The sequence below is a fragment of the Carassius auratus genome, unplaced genomic scaffold (genome assembly GCF_003368295.1).
Source record: "Carassius auratus strain Wakin unplaced genomic scaffold, ASM336829v1 scaf_tig00215606, whole genome shotgun sequence".
Lineage (NCBI taxonomy): Eukaryota > Metazoa > Chordata > Actinopteri > Cypriniformes > Cyprinidae > Carassius > Carassius auratus.
This window is the reverse complement of record NW_020528160.1, coordinates 1-20,894: the sequence shown is the minus strand read 5'-3', so window position 1 is coordinate 20,894 and position 20,894 is coordinate 1. Positions and strand designations below refer to the sequence as shown.

General features: G+C 39.1%; 2 protein-coding genes and 2 long non-coding RNA genes across 5 annotated transcripts; 1 reads left to right on the top strand and 3 right to left on the bottom strand.

Moving 5' to 3' along the window:
* Positions 1-40: 40 nt before the first annotated feature.
* Positions 41-10,767, bottom strand: LOC113095081 (uncharacterized). Its single transcript, XR_003288270.1, has 5 exons — positions 10,616-10,767; positions 8,388-8,473; positions 2,882-2,918; positions 1,944-2,034; positions 41-1,860 (listed from the first exon to the last, which is right to left on the bottom strand). It is a non-coding gene; the product is annotated as an uncharacterized LOC113095081 (long non-coding RNA).
* Positions 8,806-12,634, top strand: LOC113095080 (tumor necrosis factor ligand superfamily member 10-like). 2 transcript variants are annotated; one of them, XM_026260695.1, is made up of 5 exons: positions 8,806-9,024; positions 10,105-10,251; positions 10,511-10,556; positions 10,672-10,746; positions 11,230-12,634. In XM_026260695.1, the coding sequence occupies exons 1-5, from the start codon at positions 8,911-8,913 to the stop codon at positions 11,691-11,693; spliced, it is 846 nt and encodes a 281-aa protein (XP_026116480.1). In that variant the 5' UTR covers positions 8,806-8,910; the 3' UTR covers positions 11,694-12,634. The 2 variants fall into 2 exon arrangements, with proteins under 2 accessions (XP_026116480.1, XP_026116479.1); XM_026260694.1 differs by having other exon boundaries at positions 8,810-9,024; positions 10,633-10,746.
* Positions 12,635-13,792: 1,158 nt separating this feature from the next.
* On the bottom strand, positions 13,793-18,125 carry LOC113095079 (E3 ubiquitin-protein ligase MSL2-like). The gene is made up of 2 exons (XM_026260693.1): positions 17,254-18,125; positions 13,793-16,215 (listed from the first exon to the last, which is right to left on the bottom strand). Exons 1-2 carry the CDS (start codon positions 17,393-17,395, stop codon positions 14,558-14,560), a joined length of 1,800 nt encoding a protein of 599 aa, XP_026116478.1. The 5' UTR covers positions 17,396-18,125; the 3' UTR covers positions 13,793-14,557.
* Positions 18,126-20,103: 1,978 nt separating this feature from the next.
* On the bottom strand, positions 20,104-20,662 carry LOC113095078 (uncharacterized). The gene is made up of 3 exons (XR_003288269.1): positions 20,543-20,662; positions 20,357-20,437; positions 20,104-20,187 (listed from the first exon to the last, which is right to left on the bottom strand). It is a non-coding gene; the product is annotated as an uncharacterized LOC113095078 (long non-coding RNA).
* Positions 20,663-20,894: the final 232 nt, after the last annotated feature.

The following is a 20,894-nucleotide window of genomic DNA, read 5'->3' as shown; positions in this document are numbered from 1 at the left end:
CAAAAAAAAATGTATGGGGAAATTAGTAATTTACATATTATTTTTGGCATGACAGAGCTTTCAGGGACAGATATCATTTTAGATGGATAGCACATGTTCATAAAAATATGTTTATGTCATAAAATCTTTTCTCAGAGCGTATCATCATGTTTACATATAACTTACGCCTGTTAAAATACAACACTGCTGGGAAAATGTTCGAACTCTTGACTTGGAATTGCAACTTCTTTGGCAGTTTCTGTGCTGCTGGCAGTCAGCATTTTTAACAAAAGGGAATTTCCTAAAAACCTAGCGGAGTGGTGGTTTAGTGAAACACGAGCTGGAAGGGAGTATTTGAGTGAAGCTATCTGTCACTGTTAGCGCATGGGAAGCGCCGGGGGGAGCAGATGAGTGCGGCGGAATGCGGCTCTTGCTGTTTTTCTCACCTGTGAGAACTTCGCTTTTATTGCATCTTTTATTATCTAACTGGAAGTGGGGGGACAATAATCAGTTTCTCTAGATGTTTTACATAAACTACCATTATTCTCAGGAAAAAGCATAAAGAAATGAACAGATCTTTGTAATACACCCTCATTTATGTCCTCTTTTCTAGCTCTTATTGTTTTGTAACCACATTGCATGCCAGTTTCCAAAATGATACTACTATCTTCTTTCAGGTATGATGAGTATGTGAGTCAGTGAAGGCTGGAATCATGTTTCTTTTGATGCTGTGTTAAAATATAGCAATTGTTTGGGAAATCATCTTGGTTATGTGATTTCTTGGCTACAAAATAAACCGCTGACAATGACTTGCTTTCGTAAAAGATCTCACTGTTCTCCAGCACAAAACTCTAATATCTTCCAAAAAAACATCAGGGATTTTAATATGAACAATATGAACATTTCTTACTAATTAAGTCATAGACCAGCTGTATTATCCACATGACTTTTCTTTATAATATTAAATATATTTTAAGAACGTTATGTCAAAAATATATATATTTGTATTATTTATATTGTATATATTTATGTTTTATAAAATTTGCACTAAACTTATCAGAGCCATACTATCCACAGTCATTTTATTAATGTCATTTAAATTTTGCGTTTTCATTTACTTTTGTCTCAGCATAATTTAAAATGTTTACTATTATTAACTTTTATATACATTTTATAAACACAATATTGTGCTATAGCAATGCTAAGGTACTAAGATGACAAACTGATAAATGTATACCTTGCACCTAATGTTGCGCTGATTACTTACTGAAATGAGAAGTAATTATATTGATTATATTACATTTTATTGCGGTATAAAAGAGCAACGACTAAGCTATAAACATATCTGGGTGTGTTTTTTCCCCTGAAATCACAAAATACAAAACAGAACAAATGAACTCAGAAGAACTTGAAACAAACTTTGTCTATGTCTCTGACGCATTTATGAAAACCTCTTATTTGATCCAGTGTTTGTTGACTTCCTTTGAAGAGTCTTCAAGAAGTTAGTTCTGTTTTTGCTTTCCAAACATTTTTTTTATTGTGACTGTGACAGAAGGGTGAATTGCTAACTCTTTAAGTGAGCACAGGCAGCGTTAGCCTGCAGGCCGAACTGAGATTATCCTGCTGACCGGAATAACCTGTTATCATTCGTGCATTGACAGAGAAACTGAAAAATGTTTTTATGTGAACCTACTCAAGAGTGTGACAGCTCATGTCACACGGGCAAACTTGATCTCAAGAAGCTAGGTGGCAAAGTGCGAGGCAGTTCCTGTTCCCAGCAGCTACATAACCCGATACACATTTTCAAACTTTGCATGATTTGCCTTCAGGAAGAGTTTTTCATGCCAACGTCTCAAATCCCATGTAGATTATAAATGGCACCTGTAATACGAGTAGTCAGTGATTAATCAGGGAAAGCTGCGTGATTATTTCAAAGGAAAACAAGACCAGAGTAGTTCACATACCTAGCGCTTGGAGGAATGTTATCTTTCACATTGTTCATTGCTTCCTGAATTAAAGGGTAGTTGCTTGCACGAAGCCAGGCCTCCCATTTTTCTGTAAAGCAGTTCATTGTCAAAGCTACTACGGCAATATTCCTGAGCTGATGACAGCTAGACACTTAGTGACTCATTAAAAAATGATGTTAAATCAAAGTCTGATTTCATTTCTAACAGAAGGTTCGATGTGGCAATGTACACACACAAAAAAAATGGTTACCTCCACTTCTGAGCGCTTAACTGTTTTGAAAGTGAACTCAGTTTGAATATGACACATACAGTGTGAACAACCACAACCAGATTCAAAAACTTGAGCAAATCCAGTAATAGATTGTTTGTATTTTATGCTTTCCTTCACTACATTCTAAAAGTCTGATATTTTATGTTTTACTCCACTACATGTCATAAAAAAACGTCACTCCTCCTTAATTCACTGAAGACACTGAGACCCATTCCAAGAAGAAATAGCAATGTCCGAAATTGGCCAGGGCTGCTTTTCCCAAAACTATCATAAGCCTAATTGGCACCAAATGCTCTCTACGATCTACTTTGTCACAAATGAATCATTCAGTGCCATTTGTGAACTGATTTAAAAATCACCATCCACCATACTATTCACACCAAACAGAATGATAACTATAATAACTGTAAGCCTCCACGCAAATACACAGTAACATTCTGTTTATCATAAGTTATGTTGTCTGATAATGTGATGTTGGATAATAAATTCTAATTTTATAATTTGGGATTTTCTCCCATATTTTTTTCCATTCTTTCTCATGCTTTTTTGCTGGGTTTTGAACAGAATAATAGTCTCTGAAACAGTACATTTACTTTTGATAATTAAAGATATGGTTCAATAAAAATATTAAATAAAATAAATAAAACTTTAATTATTCACTCACCCTCATGTTCTTCCAAGTCTACACCCCTTTCCGTCTTCTGTGGAACACAAACAAACAAAATGAATACATGTAAAAGTAAATTAATATATGTAAATGAGTGAATAATGACATGGTCTTGATCTATTTCGTGGTAGTGCTAAAGTAACGCTGAAATGTATTTCATTACATTAACTGTAGTTAATCTCAAGTACATGAGTTTGTCCAGCACTGGCGCTCACAGTACATTATGTACATCACTGAGTGGTCATACTTAGACTTTCTGATGAACATTTGAGCCTGTTTCATGTACATTTCTGTACTTGACATGTTGGCTTGCGCATTTGCACGCAGAGTCAGAGATTAGCTCATCTATCACACCCCACCCAAGAATGACCATTTGGCTTTTACAGCCTCTTAATAGAGAAATACTGCCAAGTCTAAAAGCACTCAACACCCCTCTAAGCCTTCACATTTTCATCTTCATAAATCAGCCGAGGAAATCTCCTCCTCCTTAGCAGTTCCAGACAGACTTTCTCAGCGATCTCTGACCTGAAGTGTATGTCTATTTAAAAACCTAAATAAATATATAGCATGCATTCATTTCAGCTCTAATGGCTATGGATGAAGCGAGGGCAGGCCGGCCCTCAGTACAATCCTCCCACATGGCGACATGGCAATCAACATCAACCTTGGCCTTTTTCACCCCAGAGGGAAAACTGGGAATCTCCCTGTCTCCCTTCCCTCTTACTAAGGAGTGATGTCACTGAGAAGTACAATACGCCCTTGTAAAACGACCTTTAAGTCTCTTGGCACTTTTATTGCATGGCTTAGGCATGTTAGAATATAATTTTAGCCCCCCCATGACTTTATAGCTCCAACAAATGATTTTACTCTTTCACCCCTTCTTCATTTCCTCCTGCTCTGTTTTCCATTTTTGAGCATTTGACACTAACAAGTGATTTTATTTTATTTTTTGACGATGAAGTGGGCCCCCCAAAATTGGGAGTCTTTTCACGAGCCAAATTCCTGATTCCCCAAGTGCAATGAAGCATTGAATCAAGGCCCTGTAACTCTCTGTGAAACCCCCCATGTTCTTTGCAATGGATATGATCACACATTCATCAGCGCTCTGTCAAGTCTTTACGGCCCCTGCAGCTTAGTTTAAAAATCCCTCAGGAGGGAAAACCAGCCCTGAGGTCCTATTAGTTCTCACTTTAGCTTGCTATCAGTTTGGAAAAGTGCATAGTAACACAATGATATCACAGTTCAGCTCTATATAACTGTAGTGAACCCAAAGCTGATATGAAACAGCCCTGAGACTTATTGTCATGCGAAATTACATTCAGAACTTTGAGTGCTTTCCCGTGCAAACACCGCTATACTATGGCATTACAAATTGTTGCCAGGGTGTTGCTATGTGTCCTGAGAGGTTGTCATGGCGTTGTTGTGTGTTCTGAGAGCTTGTCAGGGTGTTTCTATGTGTTGGGTTTTGTGTGTTTTCAGTGGTTGTCAGAATGTTTTTATGTGTTCTGAGAGGTTGTCGGTGTTGTTTCTTCTGAGAGGTTGTCAGGGTGTTGTTTCTTCTGAGAGGTTGTCAGGGTTTTGTTATGTGTTCTGAGAGGTTGTCTGTGTTGTTATGTGTTCTGAGAGATTGTCAGGGTGTTTTTATGTAGTCTGAGAGGTTGTCAGGGTGTTGTTTGTTCTGAGAGGTTGTCAGGGTTTTGTTATGTGTTCTGAGAGGTTGTCTGTGTTGTTATGTGTTCTGAGAGATTGTCAGGGTGTTGTTTGATCTGAGAGGTTGTCAGGGTGTTTTTATGTAGTCTGAGAGGTTGTCAGGGTGTTGTTTGTTCTGAGAGGTTGTCAGGGTATTGTTATGTGTTCTGAGAGGTTGTCTGTGTTGTTATGTGTTCTGAAAGATTGTCAGGGTGTTGTTTGATCTGAGAGGTTGTCAGGGTGTTGTTTTGTGTTCTGAGAGGTTGTCTGTGTTATGTGTTCTGAGAGGTTGTCAGGTTGTTGTTTGATCTGAGAGGTTGGCAGGGTATTGTTATGTGTTCTGAGAGGTTGTTGTTATGTTTTCTGAGAGGTTGTCTCTGTTGTTATGTGTTCTGAGAGGTTGGCAGGGTATTGTTATGTGTTCTGAGAGGTTGTTGTTTTGTGTTCTGAGAGGTTGTCTCTGTTGTTATGTGTTCTGAGAGGTTGTCAGGGTGTTGTTTTGTGTTCTGAGAGGTTGCTGGGACATTGCTATGGTTGCAAAGGTGTTCATAATTCTTACCATGGTGTTGCTTTGTTTTCTGGGTCGTTTCTGTGATGATGCCATGTAGTTGCTACTGTATGTGTTATTGGTGGTTACCAGAGGTTGTCAGAATGTTGTTATGTAGTCTGAGAGGTTGTCAGGGTGTTGTTTGTTTTGAGAGGTTGTCAGGGTATTGTTATGTGTTCTGAGAGGTTGTCTGTGTTGTTATGTGTTCTGAGAGGTTGTCAGGGTGTTGTTTGATCTGAGAGGTTGTCAGGGTGTTGTTATGTGTTCTGAGATGTTGTCAGGATGTTGTTTGTTCTGAGAGGTTGTTGTTATGTGTTCTGAGAGGTTGTCTCTGTTGTTATGTGTTCTGAGAGGTTGTCAGGGTGTTGTTTGATCTGAGAGGTTGTCAGGGTGTTGTTATGTGCTCTGAGAGGTTGTCGTGTTGTTTCTTCAGAGAGGTTGTTGTTATGTTTTCTGAGAGGTTGTCTCTGTTGTTATGTGTTCTGAGATGTTGTCAGGGTGTTGTTCGTTCTGAGAGGTTGTTGTTATGTGTTCTGATAGGTTGTCAGGGTGTTGTTTTATCGGAGAGGTTGTAGTTATGTTTTCTGAGAGGTTGTCTCTGTTGTTATGTGTTCTGAGAGGTTGCTGGGACATTGCTATGGTTGCAAAGGTGTTCATAATTCTAACCATGGTGTTGCTTTGTTTTCTGGGTCGTTTCTGTGATGTTGCCATGTACTGTAGTTGCTACTGTATGTGTTATTGGTGGTTACCAGGGCATTGCTATGTACTCTGGGTGATTGCTAGGGCTTTACCATGTGTTGCTATGATTTCTGGCTGGTGAACATGGTTTCTATGTGGGGTTTTCCAGGGCACTATTATATGTTTGCTAAGGTTTACCAGAATGTTGTAGTTTCTTAGCTATTGTTAAATTGTTGCTTACTAAAGTCAAACGATTTCACCTACAAGTCTTAATGATATTCTGCTCCCTAGATATAATCTTGGATTTTCTCCTTTTGAAAGTTTAATAGTTTACGATGAGAGAGTGTTCCTGTGTGTTCAGGAGTTTCTCAAACATTCAGCTCCAAGAAAAAGGGAGTCAGTGGGGGAGGAATTTCTCTCCGGTGCGGCCATCGGTCAATCATGGCGCCAGACTACAGTCGTGTTTCATGGGCAGAAGAGTCTCCGTCCACTACCTCCCACACCAACACCACCCACACACTCATAAAATAGATCCTCAGATCTTTCTGCTGATGCATGAATGTGGCAGGGTCACCATAAGCGATGAGTTTGTCACTCTTTGGCTGCAGCTTTTCCTGGCGTCAGCTAAAACAACCCCGCCAAATCAACACTTTACATTCGCTTCTGCTGGAAAATCCCAAGTTTCCGGCCCGTCCACTGGTCGCCTGCCGTTGTGTTTCTTTTTTCTCCTTTGTGTTCCTCCTCCTCCCTTCCACTGTGTATGTGCCAGATACGTTCAGATCCACAGTGCTGCTTATTGCATTGTTTAGTTTGCCTGCAATTCAGAGCAGGACGTGTCAACACCGTGGCCTTCAGAGACCACAGTCGAATGCAGCTGGCTGGCAGAGATAGAGTGAAAGAAAGAAAGAGAGCGAAAGAGAATGGGTGTGGAAACAAAAAGAAATATTTGAATTAAGAACAAGGTTCATACCAGTAATTCCATTGTTCTACATGCGAGGACAATTTGTTTAGCTTTGCAATCCCTTGCTTTGGCTTCAGAATTGTGAATTAATGTAAACAATCAGCACATGCATTGTTTGACTATATTGCCAATCAGACTGGTTCTTCACAATAAGCCTATATAAGAGCACTGCTAAATCTTAATAAAGAAGCATGCCCTTCATTTTCTGCTGATTTCTGCTGATGTTTGGTCACCTCCGTTCATCTGCTGTTGATTATAAACGCTGATCTAATCTCAGCGTGACACATCTGGCACAAACAAGTCCATGAAAAAAAGCAAAACTGGGTAACTTTGCTGAAGCTTGCGGAGTGGGACAGAGCATCGGAAGGCCCCTATCCTGCTCCGCTGTGAACTCACATTGGGAGTCGTTTTATAAGCCTCTATAAGCGGTAATGTGAGAGAACATGTAAGCACCTCCAGGTTAACAATTAAATATGATCTGCTGGAAACAGTAGTGCTTTTTAAAGAGTGTTATTCCTATTTATTATGTCTTTAAACTTAATAATCATACTCATGGATGGAACAAAAGAAACACTGTTTTTAATAAACATTTTGGGGGTTGTATAACGTTCATGTATTTTGGAAAATTTGTCCGTTGGCTTGGGATTGAAAGGTACTTGGTGTTATGAAGCACCTAGAATGGCATGAGCAAATCATCTTGTCATGTGATGTAAAAACTATACAGGGTTGGACAACAGGAAGAAAATGTAGTTGCACTATTTGGACCCTAAAATTTACAATTTACTTTTTTTTTCTTTTTTTTTTAAAGGGGCCCACCAAAACCTGTCAGCTGAAGTTGATGGGAGTAACAGAATAGCTCTTTAAATCAGATGGCAAGAACTGGCCAGCCCCTGAGAAGCACAATACATGGAATACCCCCTAGACTTTGTAAATGGGACCAGATTGCAACCACATGTTAGAAATCAAATACAGTCAGAATTGGTCATGTTTTCTCGAACAAGAACAACGCTACATTGCAATAGAACAATACGTGAATCTGATTTAAAATCAGAATGTTCCTGAATGAAAATAAATCAATTCATTAAAAATAAAACTGTAAATTGTTTTAAATCCATCTTAAGCGGAACACTGTGGATGGTTTCTAAATGCTGATGCAAGTTGGTCATTAATTCAAGTTCTAATCCAAGATGTTCTTCCAGTTTAAACCAACTAAGTAGTCTAATACAGTCTAATACTTAACACAAAGGATTCAAAGCGCTGTAGTTTTAAGTTTGGTGGGCATTAGCATAATGCAGTTCAATACAATGATGACTGAGAAATGTAGGCCTACAAATTAATTTCTCAAAAGTCTGATGTATTTGATATAACAATTTTTCTACAACTTACGTTTAAAATATAAAAAAAATCTTCAGATTTCATAGTAAAAACACTTGATGGGACCTGAACTTGAACATTTTTAGAATTACACTAAAAGGTAATTTACTTGCTAGGACTATAAATCAGATGACATAATAGATATTCTTAAGCAAAGTTCAAAATGTTTATAATTAAGGCACCTTACAAATTAATTCATCATATGTGATAAAGTTTGGTTAAAGGAACAGTTCGCTCAGAAATAAAAATACTACCACAGTTTCCTCGGCCTCATGTTGTTTTACATCCATCTGTCTTCAGTGGAACTCAAACAGAGACTTTTCACTTCAGATGTTTCTTTCTGAAACAATAAAAGTGAACAGCGATTAAACTGTCATTCCGTCAAACATCTCCATCTGTGTTCCATGCATGGAATGAGGAAAGCCATAGGGGTTAGGGAAAAACTGGGGAAAATGATAGCCTAACAGAATTCAATTTTGAGTGAGTTATGACTTTAAACGAGATTTTCCAGCAGGACACCAACGATTTTATGAGACAAAGGCTAAGCTACGTAACTTTTTACAAGTAATTCTTACATATTATGATCGAACTGAACATAAAAGCAAAAACGAAAGAGGCTTTACACATTCACATCTTTACAGGAAAGCAAAACCTGCACTTAGTTTCCTTGATAGTCAAGCGCTGCCCCGCCTCCATGTTTTTTCATATGTAGAGACTTGAGAAGGAATTCTGCCCCAGCTTTTGTCTCGAGCTGAAGTAACACACGCTACGGTCAGCATGACAAGCTCACACACCATGCAATATATCGGACTTCTGCTGCTGGCTGCAATTCTCCTGCAAACAATAGCCGTGGCTGTAACGTTCATATACTTCAGCAACGTCTTATCGACGGTAAGCGCCGTTTAACATGAGCGTGTTTATTCACGTTACCTCAGAACTTGTGCAAAGTTTGCCTTATCGCCTTGTTGTGCATATTGCGACACTGGAAATGGCATTAAATCGAAGACTCTGGAGCGAATTGCTTTGGTTTGAAAGCGTTTCTCGGTTCGTTTGCTGAGGTTTCTGCCTGCATTTTGTTTAGTGGACAGCTGCCAACAGGTCGCTCAGTGGAGCCTGAAGTACAAGTTAAGCAACAGCAGACGACTATCAATGGCAATGCACAGTTTCTGCGAAAAAAAGTCAGCATTTTGTGTATGCAAAATATATATTTCTATAATTATTATTGTATAATAAATAATTTAAAAAAGCACATATTGTATTAATTTGGGCAATGTATGCATAGAACAGATTTCTATGCATACAGTGCATTTTATGTATGCATAACATTAGAAATGGAACATACCGTGTCTTATTTTCATTTTTTACATTTTGTGTATACATACAATGACACGATTTAAGCATTTATCATTTTATTACAAATACGCATCTATAATATTATATAATTATTTCAGCATTGTATGCAAGAAAAAATTATACGATTTAAAAAAAAATAATAATAGTAAATGTCATTTTGTAAACATGCAATATAAAACAATTTTGATTATAAATAAAAAAACGTCTTAACTTTTTTGCGACTTATGAATGCAAATATAATCAGTCAGTCATCATATAATAATGAAAGTCAATTAGATTTTGCATTGTATAAATAGATAACTAAAATTATATAAATGTATAATTTCTAAAAGTATCATTTTTTTGTTGCATTTTATGTATACAAAAGAGAAAAAATATTAAAATTGTTACTGTCATGGACCTAGATTTGATTTAATTAGAATAAGTATGTGTAATATCATTATTTTTACTTTTTATGTAGGCTAAGTAAAACAATAATTTATATAATATGCGCATTTAAAATGCTTATGTAGTACATGAAAAACTTTTTGTTTGGTCACCGAGCTAATTTAATTAAATATATATATATATATATATATATATATAATATTTAATAGTATATATTTTTTTTATTTACAGATGAAAGAGACCTTCTCCAAGAGCAGCGTGTCGTGTCTGATGCGCGCTAACCTCAGAACAATAAAGGCTCAGGAATTGAACGCAGCGGAAGGAAAGGACGACCCCTGCTGGCAGGTCACTCAACAGCTCCACTTTTTGATTGAAAAGGTATCCGCTTCAGAGTGGGGTCGTGAATCATAAAGCTGGCCAGGGTGTAGACAATGAGTCCATTTATGACTTGGATTGTTTTTCCTTTTTTTAATTAATAGAGGAATTTCCTTTAAGCTTGAGGAAACCCAGATTAGGAGAATTCCTTAGAATCTCTATGCTGAATCTCTATGATTGGTTCATGCACAACACTCATTGTGAAACCTGAAATTGAATCTTTTTTAAATGCTATTTTTCATTTCTTAATTTCCTTTAACAGTCGATGTCAAGTCGTTACCAAAAAGAAATTTCATCTGCTGTCAAAGGTATTTCACAGCACATTCATATTTTATTTTATGTGAAGACAAACTACGAGTGAACAAACCTTATGGCTTTTAACAGACGAAGTCTCACGTGTACTTCCCTCTTTGGTGATCCAAGATCAAGATGATTCCCCTCGGCCTAAGATTGCAGCACATGTGACTGGGAGCTATATACCAGAAAAAGATGGAGGAGGTATGTCTTGTTCCTAAAAAAAAAAATGTAAGCTTTGTTTATTAGTTGCTGGAATTTGTTAAAGTTTGACTTCTGCAGCTCTTTTCAGTTTCTGTTTTTGTCCTGATTTATTACAACAACAGCAACTACTAGTTTATCTTTGGGTCATAGTCCACATTCACCTTTTAAGTACACTAAGATATGCAGCCAGACTGGAAAACCACTGAGCTATGCAAAAACAGCTTTGCATTCCTGCAAATAAACATTGCATTTTGATGTTAGCTTCCTTCAAAGAAAGCCCATAAACCTTTAATGTAGGTCAGAGGACGTTTTACTCTTTTAAAAAAAACTGTTTCATCATATCTCTGTGGCTACTTGCCCTAAACAAAACGAGATGAGTCTTTGAAACAAGCACTCCGTTCTGTTCGTCTGCCAAATGCTGAAACAATGCAGCTTTTCTGTCAAACCCGACCCATGATCCTTCTCTTTGGCTTAACAATGCAGGTCAACCAAACAGGAAGGTGTATGGCCAGAAGATTCAGTCGTGGGAGTCTGAAAAAGGTCTGGCTTTCCTCCAGAACGTGGAGTTAAGCGACGGAGAACTGGTGTTGCCGCAGGCCGGGCTTTATTACATCTACTCCCAAACTTACTTCCGACATATGCTTATTGAGGAAGACGAAAGCGACCGTGAGGAAGAGGACAGGACGTTGGGCGAATCGGTTCGGGGGAAACCGATGTTGCAGTATGTTTATAAAAAAGTCAGTTCGTATCCGGTGCCAATCCTGCTAATGAAGAACGCCCGGACGACCTGCTGGTCACGTGACACAGAATACGGCCTGTATTCCATCTACCAAGCGGGGCTTTTTCAGCTTGGAGGAGGCGACAGGGTGTTTGTGACGGTCAGCAACGTTAGCACCATCGACATGGACGAGAAGTCAAGCTTCTTCGGAGCGTTTTTGGTCAGCTAGTGATGCACAACTAGAAAACAGAGCAGCTCACGCTTTGTTTTGAGCTCCAAGATGAGCAACAAGACTCGGCTTGCACGGTATTTCTACCTGAGCTTTATCTGAACGGCCGCCAAGCGCCTTAAAACATTTGGACGCGCCTGCCGAAGTGCTCCGTCTCTTGCCAAAACAGTTAACCTTGATTGATGAGAGCTCGGAAAGGGGCAAATATTTGGTGCTTTTTTACATTCGGTCGACGGATCCGATCGTAAATCAACTCCTTGGTGAAACGTGTTGGAGCTCAAATCCAGCACGTCTGCCCTGGAGGGGCGACAGAAAGCGAGGGGCTTGCCAGGACGTTTTGGAAGCGAGTTGTTTGGACACGACGCGTCTGTCCGGGCAGGAAAAAGGAGGGCGCGACTTTAAGCGAGACTTTCACACCTGTGGAAGAGCTGCAGGCTTTTCCTGTGTGCTTCTGTCCTCTTTGGACTTGTGATTGTATTGCCTTTCTCACATTTTTAAAAGACTAACTGCATATTAGGATGTAGAAATGCAGTTGGAGAGACTTCTAAATCATGCCTTGATTGTATTATTGACATGATTGTCAGCATAAGCACTATAATTGTGTTTGTATTGCGAGTTATTTTTATATCATAATTCATTCCTTAAACATAAATCTTGTACATTAGCTAAATGTGAAAATCACTGTGACGTTGTAAAATGGTAAATCGTCTTGTACATACTATCTGTTGTATATACTTTTACCAATGCTGAACTTATACTGAGGATTTCTGCATTTTTGGTTTGTTCTTTGTAGTGTTTGTTAATTTTATAACATTTATCCTGAAACTGACTGACTCAGTTCAAAGTAACTATGTACGTTACAGTACACCGTGTTCTTCCTTTCCGTATACTTTCTTACCCAGACCATAATTCTTCATATTAAATATGGACACTATACAGTATGTTGGTAAAGCAATTATTGGGTGATTCATTAAACATTTTTAAGACCATGTAACTATATTACTTCAATATTGTTGTAACAGTCAGAGATAAGTTAATAGAAATAAAAATGAATACAAAAAAAAATGTTACAACAATATTAGTATAGTTATATTGTCTTTAAATATGAATGTATGTATACACAAACACACACAATATCTAAACTGTGACAATATATTAGGTGATTATTCTTATATATAAAATATTTGCTATCCACTGGAACTTTTACATTTTTTTGCATTATGGCTATTTTATTTCTTTGATTTGGCTCTCATTTTACATACATTTGTAGAAAGATTGATTTGATTTCCTATAAACAAAAAGGTTATGAATATGCAAATTGCTGAGGTGCATAGCAAAATAGCAAATTATTTTTGTCTGTAATCTGCCCACTTGTGGTAAATGCTGAAAATACAATTCTGGGCAAAAGTCCAGAACATTACTGCACCCTATGGATTATGACTTCAGTTAACCATCTAGTGTTCTTTGGAACTTGACCAATTAATAGTTATATTTTTAACATCTGATGTTTTAGGTGCAGTATATATGGTTACTGTAGACAAAGATGCTCCAATTGAAAACAAACGCAATATATATGGATTTTCCCACGTTCCCAATAGTGCCTACCTATGCTATATTTATCCTGAGCTGGAATATTAATGAAATACCTCATTAAAATTGCATGCTTATAAATTATGTTAGCCCTGTAAAAAAAGCCACCTCCACAAGCTATACCCACCTTCATGTTACTTCTGGTTGATTTAGCCAAGAAAAAACACATTGGACACGTACAGTTCACTCATGTACAGCCATACAAGTTATGCACTCACATATGGACAACATATGTTTCATTGCAATGTCTTGTTGTAATTGTAATACACTCTTGTAATTATTTGCAGCACCCATTGTTTAACATCACATGTCTGTGCGGCTGTGTTTAGCTTATTCCATTTGCATTCAAGTCTGGATATACAGTCACACTAATTAATACATTAATCATTTAAACAACCTTTCCAAACTTGTCAAAAAGGTTTATAAAATCACCTTCAGAAAAAAAACCCCGAACAAACAATGCAACTTCTAAGATAAAGCGATTTTTGAAATGAAAGACGAGAGTCATGTTAGGATTTGTCTTTTTTTGTGGAAATATGTTACATTTATATTACAGGTATTTAAATGCCCCAAGGAAAAAAAAAAAACAGTTTGAGACAGCAAAAACTAGCACAATCAGGACAACAACATAATTTAGACAGAAAACCGTACATACTGCATCTGTGTGAATTGCATCTGTAGAAATGGTATCCAGCTGATGCCCTGGGTGGACCGTAATCTATGTTAAGTGATACCCAATAAATACTGCAAATGTTGTTAATGCAACTTACAAAATATATCATAAAATGTACTTTTTAAATTGAATTCCTTAAGTCTGTGTACAAAAACGGTTTATAAATACCAGTCTCTACTGATGCTGTAGGGTACCACTCATTTAACATGTCTCATCCCCTAACCTACAATTGAAAATCTTCCACATATGCACATAGCGTGACCCACAACAATGAGGTCAGGTATATCTTGCCAAAGATCATGCCTTATAGATCACTTGTACTTGAATGTAAAAAAAAAAGAGGACCTTTCCCAAAAGATACTCTCGACTTACAGTATCTCCTCCTAAAGGTGTGCAAGAAAACCAAAACGAATAGTACAAATGATTTAAAGGCACAAGCTTCAGCAATAACTAGTTTAATTGATCGTGTGAACTGGAACAGGATCACAGTAGCTGCCTTATCGCGGACTCTGCTGGCATCAGCCCCTCGGTACAGTGCCATCACACTGAAAGCAAGCCGGTTTGGAATACAGGGTGATGTTAAAGGAGAATCATCTGGTACTCAGTCAAACCTCATGTCCAATGGTTCATCGAATCCTTTGTCTTCGTGTGGCCCCGTAGCCAAGAAGGAGGCCACAGGTGAGCCAGCCGCCGTGGAGACGTTAAGCATCCCGCCGGCTCCGCTACCGGTGGCGTTCCGCACTGCGATGCTGGTGACGTTGATGCCTAGAGTGAGTCTTGTCTGCTCGAGCGCCTTCTCTGGCACCGCGAAGGCCTCCAGCTTCTTTTCGCCATTGGCCATGTAGGAGTTCTGGCAACCCCTGCATATGCAGTCCAGACAGGCTTTGCGGTTGGAGTAACAGGGGCATCGCTGTCCACGGCATGTAAGAACACTTGGGTTTTGAGTTGCTCTGCCGCACTTGCAGCCCTTTTTCTCCTGCGCCTTTTTGTACACCACTTTCGTGGGGCTCCCGGGAATGAGGGTGTTAGTCAGAATCCGTTCTTTCGTCTTTTCCTTCGACTTTGGAGTGCCCTGTTTGGACTTAGTGTATGCCTTTTTGGGTCCATGGTTGTCAATGGTCTTTTTGACAGTTTTCGCAGGCACCAGTAACGCCTTGCCCACTTTAGAAAGGCCACCACCGTTGGGCACCGCCGCCATGTGAGGGATAGTCTGAGTGGGAGATTTAGGTTCGCACTTGACTGGAACGGGGGTGGAAGCGCCCAACGTTGGGCCGCAGACGAAAGTGGAAATGGGTACGGGTTGAATCTTCTCGCTGTCGCTTTCCGACCGCGACCGCTTCCGGTTGGACCGTGGCATTCTGGGCGTCACCGCGGAACAGGATATTCCCAAATGTTGTGGATTCTTTTGGGAGATTGGGTGCTGGGGCAAAAGAACCTCCTGCGAGTGTTGCGGGAGAGAGGAAAGCTGCCGAGCAGAGTCGATCGATACAAATGGTCCTTTCATGTTCGCCGAAGGTTCGAGAGTCGACTGCAATATCGCAGGGCACTCATCCTGGGCGACGTGGTCTGGTTCTAGAGTCCTGAGCACTTCCTCTACACTCAAGAGGAGAGTCCCGCCATCATGTTTAATATCCTCGCCAAAGCCACAAATGTCCATGGTGCTGGTGCAAAGGTCCTCGCCAGCAGCTGCCACTGCCTCGCACACAGGGATCTCATTTGTGAAACTCTCTTGTTTCACTGCATCGCCCCCGCTTTCCGCGTCTGGAACACTGGCCTCTAGTGAAGGTAAACTGGCAGTCAACTCCTCCACGTTGGTCAAGCCATTGCAGTCCTGGAGACCATTCACCCCTAGAGGACTGAGGTCTTGCTCCTTGATTTCTGTCGATGGGGACTGTCCCTCACTGTGAAGCGTTTCTGAGGTTGAGGGTGTAGGGGACTTGTTTGTCAAGCTCAGGGAGAGTGACTCCTCCCCCAGTCTGTTGTCCAATGAGAGACCCTCATTCAAGAGAGCCAAGATGTCTGGGGACCCTCCCACAGTACTTGAAATGTGTTGGGCGAGAGGAGAGTCTGCGATGTACTCGCAGAGTTTTCTGTAGCAGTCCACCAAGATGCAGAGCTGCTTATTCTCTTCAAACTGCTCATAGTCTTTACACCAGCTGCACGAGGGTTTCATCATCATCTTTTTACCTTTACATGATTTACAGACATAGTGCTGGCACGATGAGTTGGTAGGGGCGATTGGATCTTGTAGCAAATTGCCTGAATAAAGAAAGAAACCATGTTTAGGCCATGAATCAAGAGAAAAGGTATTATAACCAAACAGCTACATACTAATTAAGCAAAAGCAGATTATATAGGCAGCTTGGATGCTGTACCTTTAAAATGATCATTCTAATCGGTTTTGTGGCTCATGAGCAATGCAATACAAGCACTACATTATATCTAAACAAGACACGGTTCTGTAACATTCAATAAAAGCCCTGCATGTGTGCTGACATCAGAGGGTCATGTGATCTTGCATGATGTCGATCATATTACATGCTCAGCATATGGTTAGCAGGGATCTCAAATGGATTGTGTTTCTAAATACATGAACATTACGTAAGCATGCAATGCTTAATATAAATATTAAACAATTACTGTTGTGACTACAAAATATGCATGGATTATAAACAGCTATATTAGCAAAAGGAGATTGCAATCAGGCATCCCACACCTATTGACCGATCAATTTATTACTTGCAATCAAAGTGCATTTCTAGCTAATTATAAAACAATTATGACATGAAATTCATGCATTACTGGTAAATTATATATATATATATATATATATATATATATATAAAATAAATGATACATTATATATATATATATATATATATATATATAATGATTTGCATGCCGGACCAATTATGTTTCTTTGAATGTATTTCTAATATACACATTTATAAATAAATATATAATTATTATATATACTATATTTATATGAAATATTTGTTGTATGTAAAGACAGAATCTGGGTAACTGGGCAATTTGTCTCAAGCTACCGGTTTTATCTGAATGAGCAGGCAAGCCATTACTATTCAATCGCCATGCATCTATAAACACAGAGTCTGCATGCACGGCTGTGTGTCTAAATGCCCAGGCTCCAGTTGTCATTGTAGGTCAGGAATTTGTGGACTGAATGGGGGTGTGTCATGGTCGGTGTAGCTCTGAGAGCAGCTCTAAGCGTGCAGTGATCAAGCAGAAGTGATCATGCAAGCATGCAGTGATGAAGCAGAATAAACGGGCTCTCACCACACACAAGGCAGGCGAGAGACTGTCTGAAAAAAGGCAAGAGCTTATAGATTTCCGCCAAAGCCTGGGGGTCCCTGGGATCGCACTGCAGCACCGACCGACAAGCTGACACGTAGAGAGTGGTCGCATTCACCGGGTTCATCTCAGCAGTGTCGAGCTAGAGATCCAGTTCGGGGAGGAAAAAAAAGAGAAGGAGCGACAGTACAAGGCTTCAGTCCCGCCGGCAGCCCACGTATCATCAATGTCGATGAACCTGAGCGTGAAAATCCGTCGAGTGTGAAATGCAAGGGAGATTTCAGCAGATATGCTTGTCTTTACATCGTATGCATTAAAACCACTCCATCTTAACGTTTGCCCCTCTTCCACGGCACGAAATACGGCCAGACCATCATCGTCGTCATCGGATGAAAGCACATCCACGGTGATCCGTTTGAAAACACATTCAGTGATGCATTTGCACTATTGCTTGCATTCTTTTTTTATATTCAACAACACACTGGTGGCGCTCTTCACCCCACCGGGCCTCCAATTACTACCAAATTCAAACAGAGCACAAACGAACTCCTCGTCTTGTCTTGTATGAACGCAGTCCTTATTTGCAGCACTATTCCATAGGTGTTTATTATTCTTGTCGTGCATATACGCGATCAGCCTCAGATCATCATAGCAGCAGCAGCAGCACACAAGCACCGTCACTCTGTTATTGTCCGCCGCTCTTCATAGCGCCGCCGCCGCTGCAAATACAGAAAACAGGCCGCTTTTGTGCATCAAATCTTCCAGTGGGTTAGGCTACCAGATATTCACCGTGCATGCTGGCGAAGTAATTTCAGCTCGGGTGTAACAAAGCTCCGTGAGTTAGCTGCGCCTCAGGAACAAAACAGGCCGCTTCGCTTCTTTTTAGGATTTATCCTGCCGTTTTTCTTTCGCTTTGGTGAGTCGTACGTGTTACGCCTGATAAATACGCGAATTTAATATCCACACCATGTGCACAAATTATTCTTTGGAGAAAAAAAGACGTATGGATATATATTCAGTAGCGATATTGAAATGTATGTGTATTTGAAAAGGCTTCTCCCCTCCCTTCCTCTCCGCATTAGAACAAGGAGGGGGCGCTGCTGTCCACCTCTCGCGAGAACAAAGGAAGAACGGCTGCGGAGAGAGAAGCTTCCGGGAAAGTCTCGCGTTACTTTTCCCGGCTTGGGAGGTTGTTGTTTAACTCGCGAGAAGAGAACGCAAGCTACTTGAACTAGTGTGGGCAACTGGTTCCCTTGGTTACATAAACGTTATGATGTGGGGCGTATACATTTCTTTAGGGCGTGGTCTCCAAAAAACCGCAGGAATAAACATTACAGTGAATAAAACATTTCAGCAGCGCCATCTAATGCGTGCAGCTGTTAATACTAAGCCATGAATACAAATATCTTTATTTCAGAATACATCAATTTCTCCAGCTTCAGATGTTTATTACAACTGTATAACAATAGATTTAGACTGACAGAATTAACAGAGCTTTACTTTTTAATATTCATATTTATGTTTGACATTAGTAGCTATATTTAAACATATAAAATATATTATTATTTTAATATTATATTAAATAAAACAGTATTGTGTTGCATTGAAAACTAGTAATGAATTCAGTTTATGTTGGCTTGAAGCCTGTTTCCCAATAAAACCAATGTTTGTTGACTCAGTCCTTACTCCGTTCCTTTACTATGTCTCAGAGACTTCTCTTCATATTTTGAGGATCTTGAGAATGTTATTTTTACATAGATACGCCTCATAGAAAGTTAATACCACACAGAGAATAATCCAAACAAATCTTGAATGTAGCAACGATCAACGTGTATTAGAAAAAAGATGGGTTTCACAAAGTTCTCTTGAAAATACTTGACAATACTTTTAAATACTTTTATTTAAACATTACTTTTATTTTATTATTTTTAGAAAAAGCAAAGTTTGAACAGTGAAAAGGTTAAAACAAATGACAATCCCACTGTTTGATCGGCGTCTTGAAACAGAATAGTATCTAAAACACCGGTCCAAACACGGGTTCTGACATCACTCAATCAAAACCTGCTCTGTGGATCTTCAGATGGACCTAAACGCCCAATAAACCACCAATACATGTTCACAGCAATACAGAATTGTGTGAAAGCTACAATGTTTCCACAAACGCACAGTAAAAAGGTGAATCACTGAGCAGACTCTAAACAGAGGAGGTAAACGTCTTTAAAATGAGAACAAACAAGTTCTTCAACAAAAGGTTTATATAAAACACATGACCAGTGTCTTAAGTAATGAATACTTCTGTGTACTTCCTCCTCAAACATCCTCATATATCTAAACATTTTAAGTTTTAAAAAAGTTGTTCTGAACAAAAGTGGGCTTAGCTTTTATTAATCTGATAAATTAAGTGATCTAACACCAAATTCAAGCCATAATAAACTTTTAAGGCCAACAGTACAAGCCTGAAAGAAAAATTACGGCTTTATCATGAATGCTTTTAAAATTCCCCCCTGAACAAAACCAAATCATGAACGGGTGATCATCTTAAAATAGCTCAAAAGCAATCTGTCTGAGCAATGTCTGGTCAGATCATACCTGCTTGGAGGTATCGATGGATGATATGTAAACAGGAACCGATACAGCAAAGATGTTTCTGAAACTGACACCAATCTAAGACCAGCAGATTACAGATTGGAGAGGTTCTTTTTGGTCCGTATGAATTGAGGAAATACTGACTGACAGGAAAGGCTCACAATGGGATTATGGCCAACCACAAAACTAAGAGAGGAAGCTCACATGCTTGCGTACAGTTGTGTGAAACTGCTATTAAACACTAAATAAATTTAAGATGTGATTCTTGTAGGTTGCTGGTTGTGATCCCCATAAAGGCTGAAATCTCTCTCAAAACATCTGCATTCCGAATCCCTTTTAGAGGAAGAAGACAACAAGATAAACCCATTAGTACTTCCTTCTCAGTAGCACGGATTCAAATTGAAGAATGTTCAGAATGACATTTAAAACAAAGCATGGTTTTCATTTGAACATTTACATTTGGTCATGTGTAAAAATATGAATATCTTAAAGGTGCACTTACAGAATCATCTTCCATTATGGCCGTAGAGTCAAAAAAGTCTGGTCTGAGTTCAGCTCTTTCTCTCCGGTTTCTCGACGCTGGCTAAAATGTAGAACGGATGAACAGATGTTGTAATATGAACCAGAAACATTACAAATACACTGAAGAACTCTGAAAACAGAGCTCAGGACATCTGTAAATTCTTACCAAATCTATCACCATGGTGTCCTCGAATTCCTCATTCATGTCCTCTAGCTGACCGCGTGAAGACATCATCACGTCCTCGAAGATGGGCTCAGCGTCATCTTCCATGAGGCCTCGCTGAATCAAAGGACACGTTTAAGGATATGATAAACTCTAGTTTTGTGATTATTTATTTCTTAAACTAGGCTTACAGTTAGGCTAATAAATCTAGATTTTTAAAAATGCATTAAAACATTATTACTGCATAGATTTGAAAAATAAAAATTTTAATATGTGTCCCCTGAACCACAAAACCAGTCTTAAATAGCACAAGTATATTTGTAGCAATAGCCAACAAATGCAAAAATCATTTGGA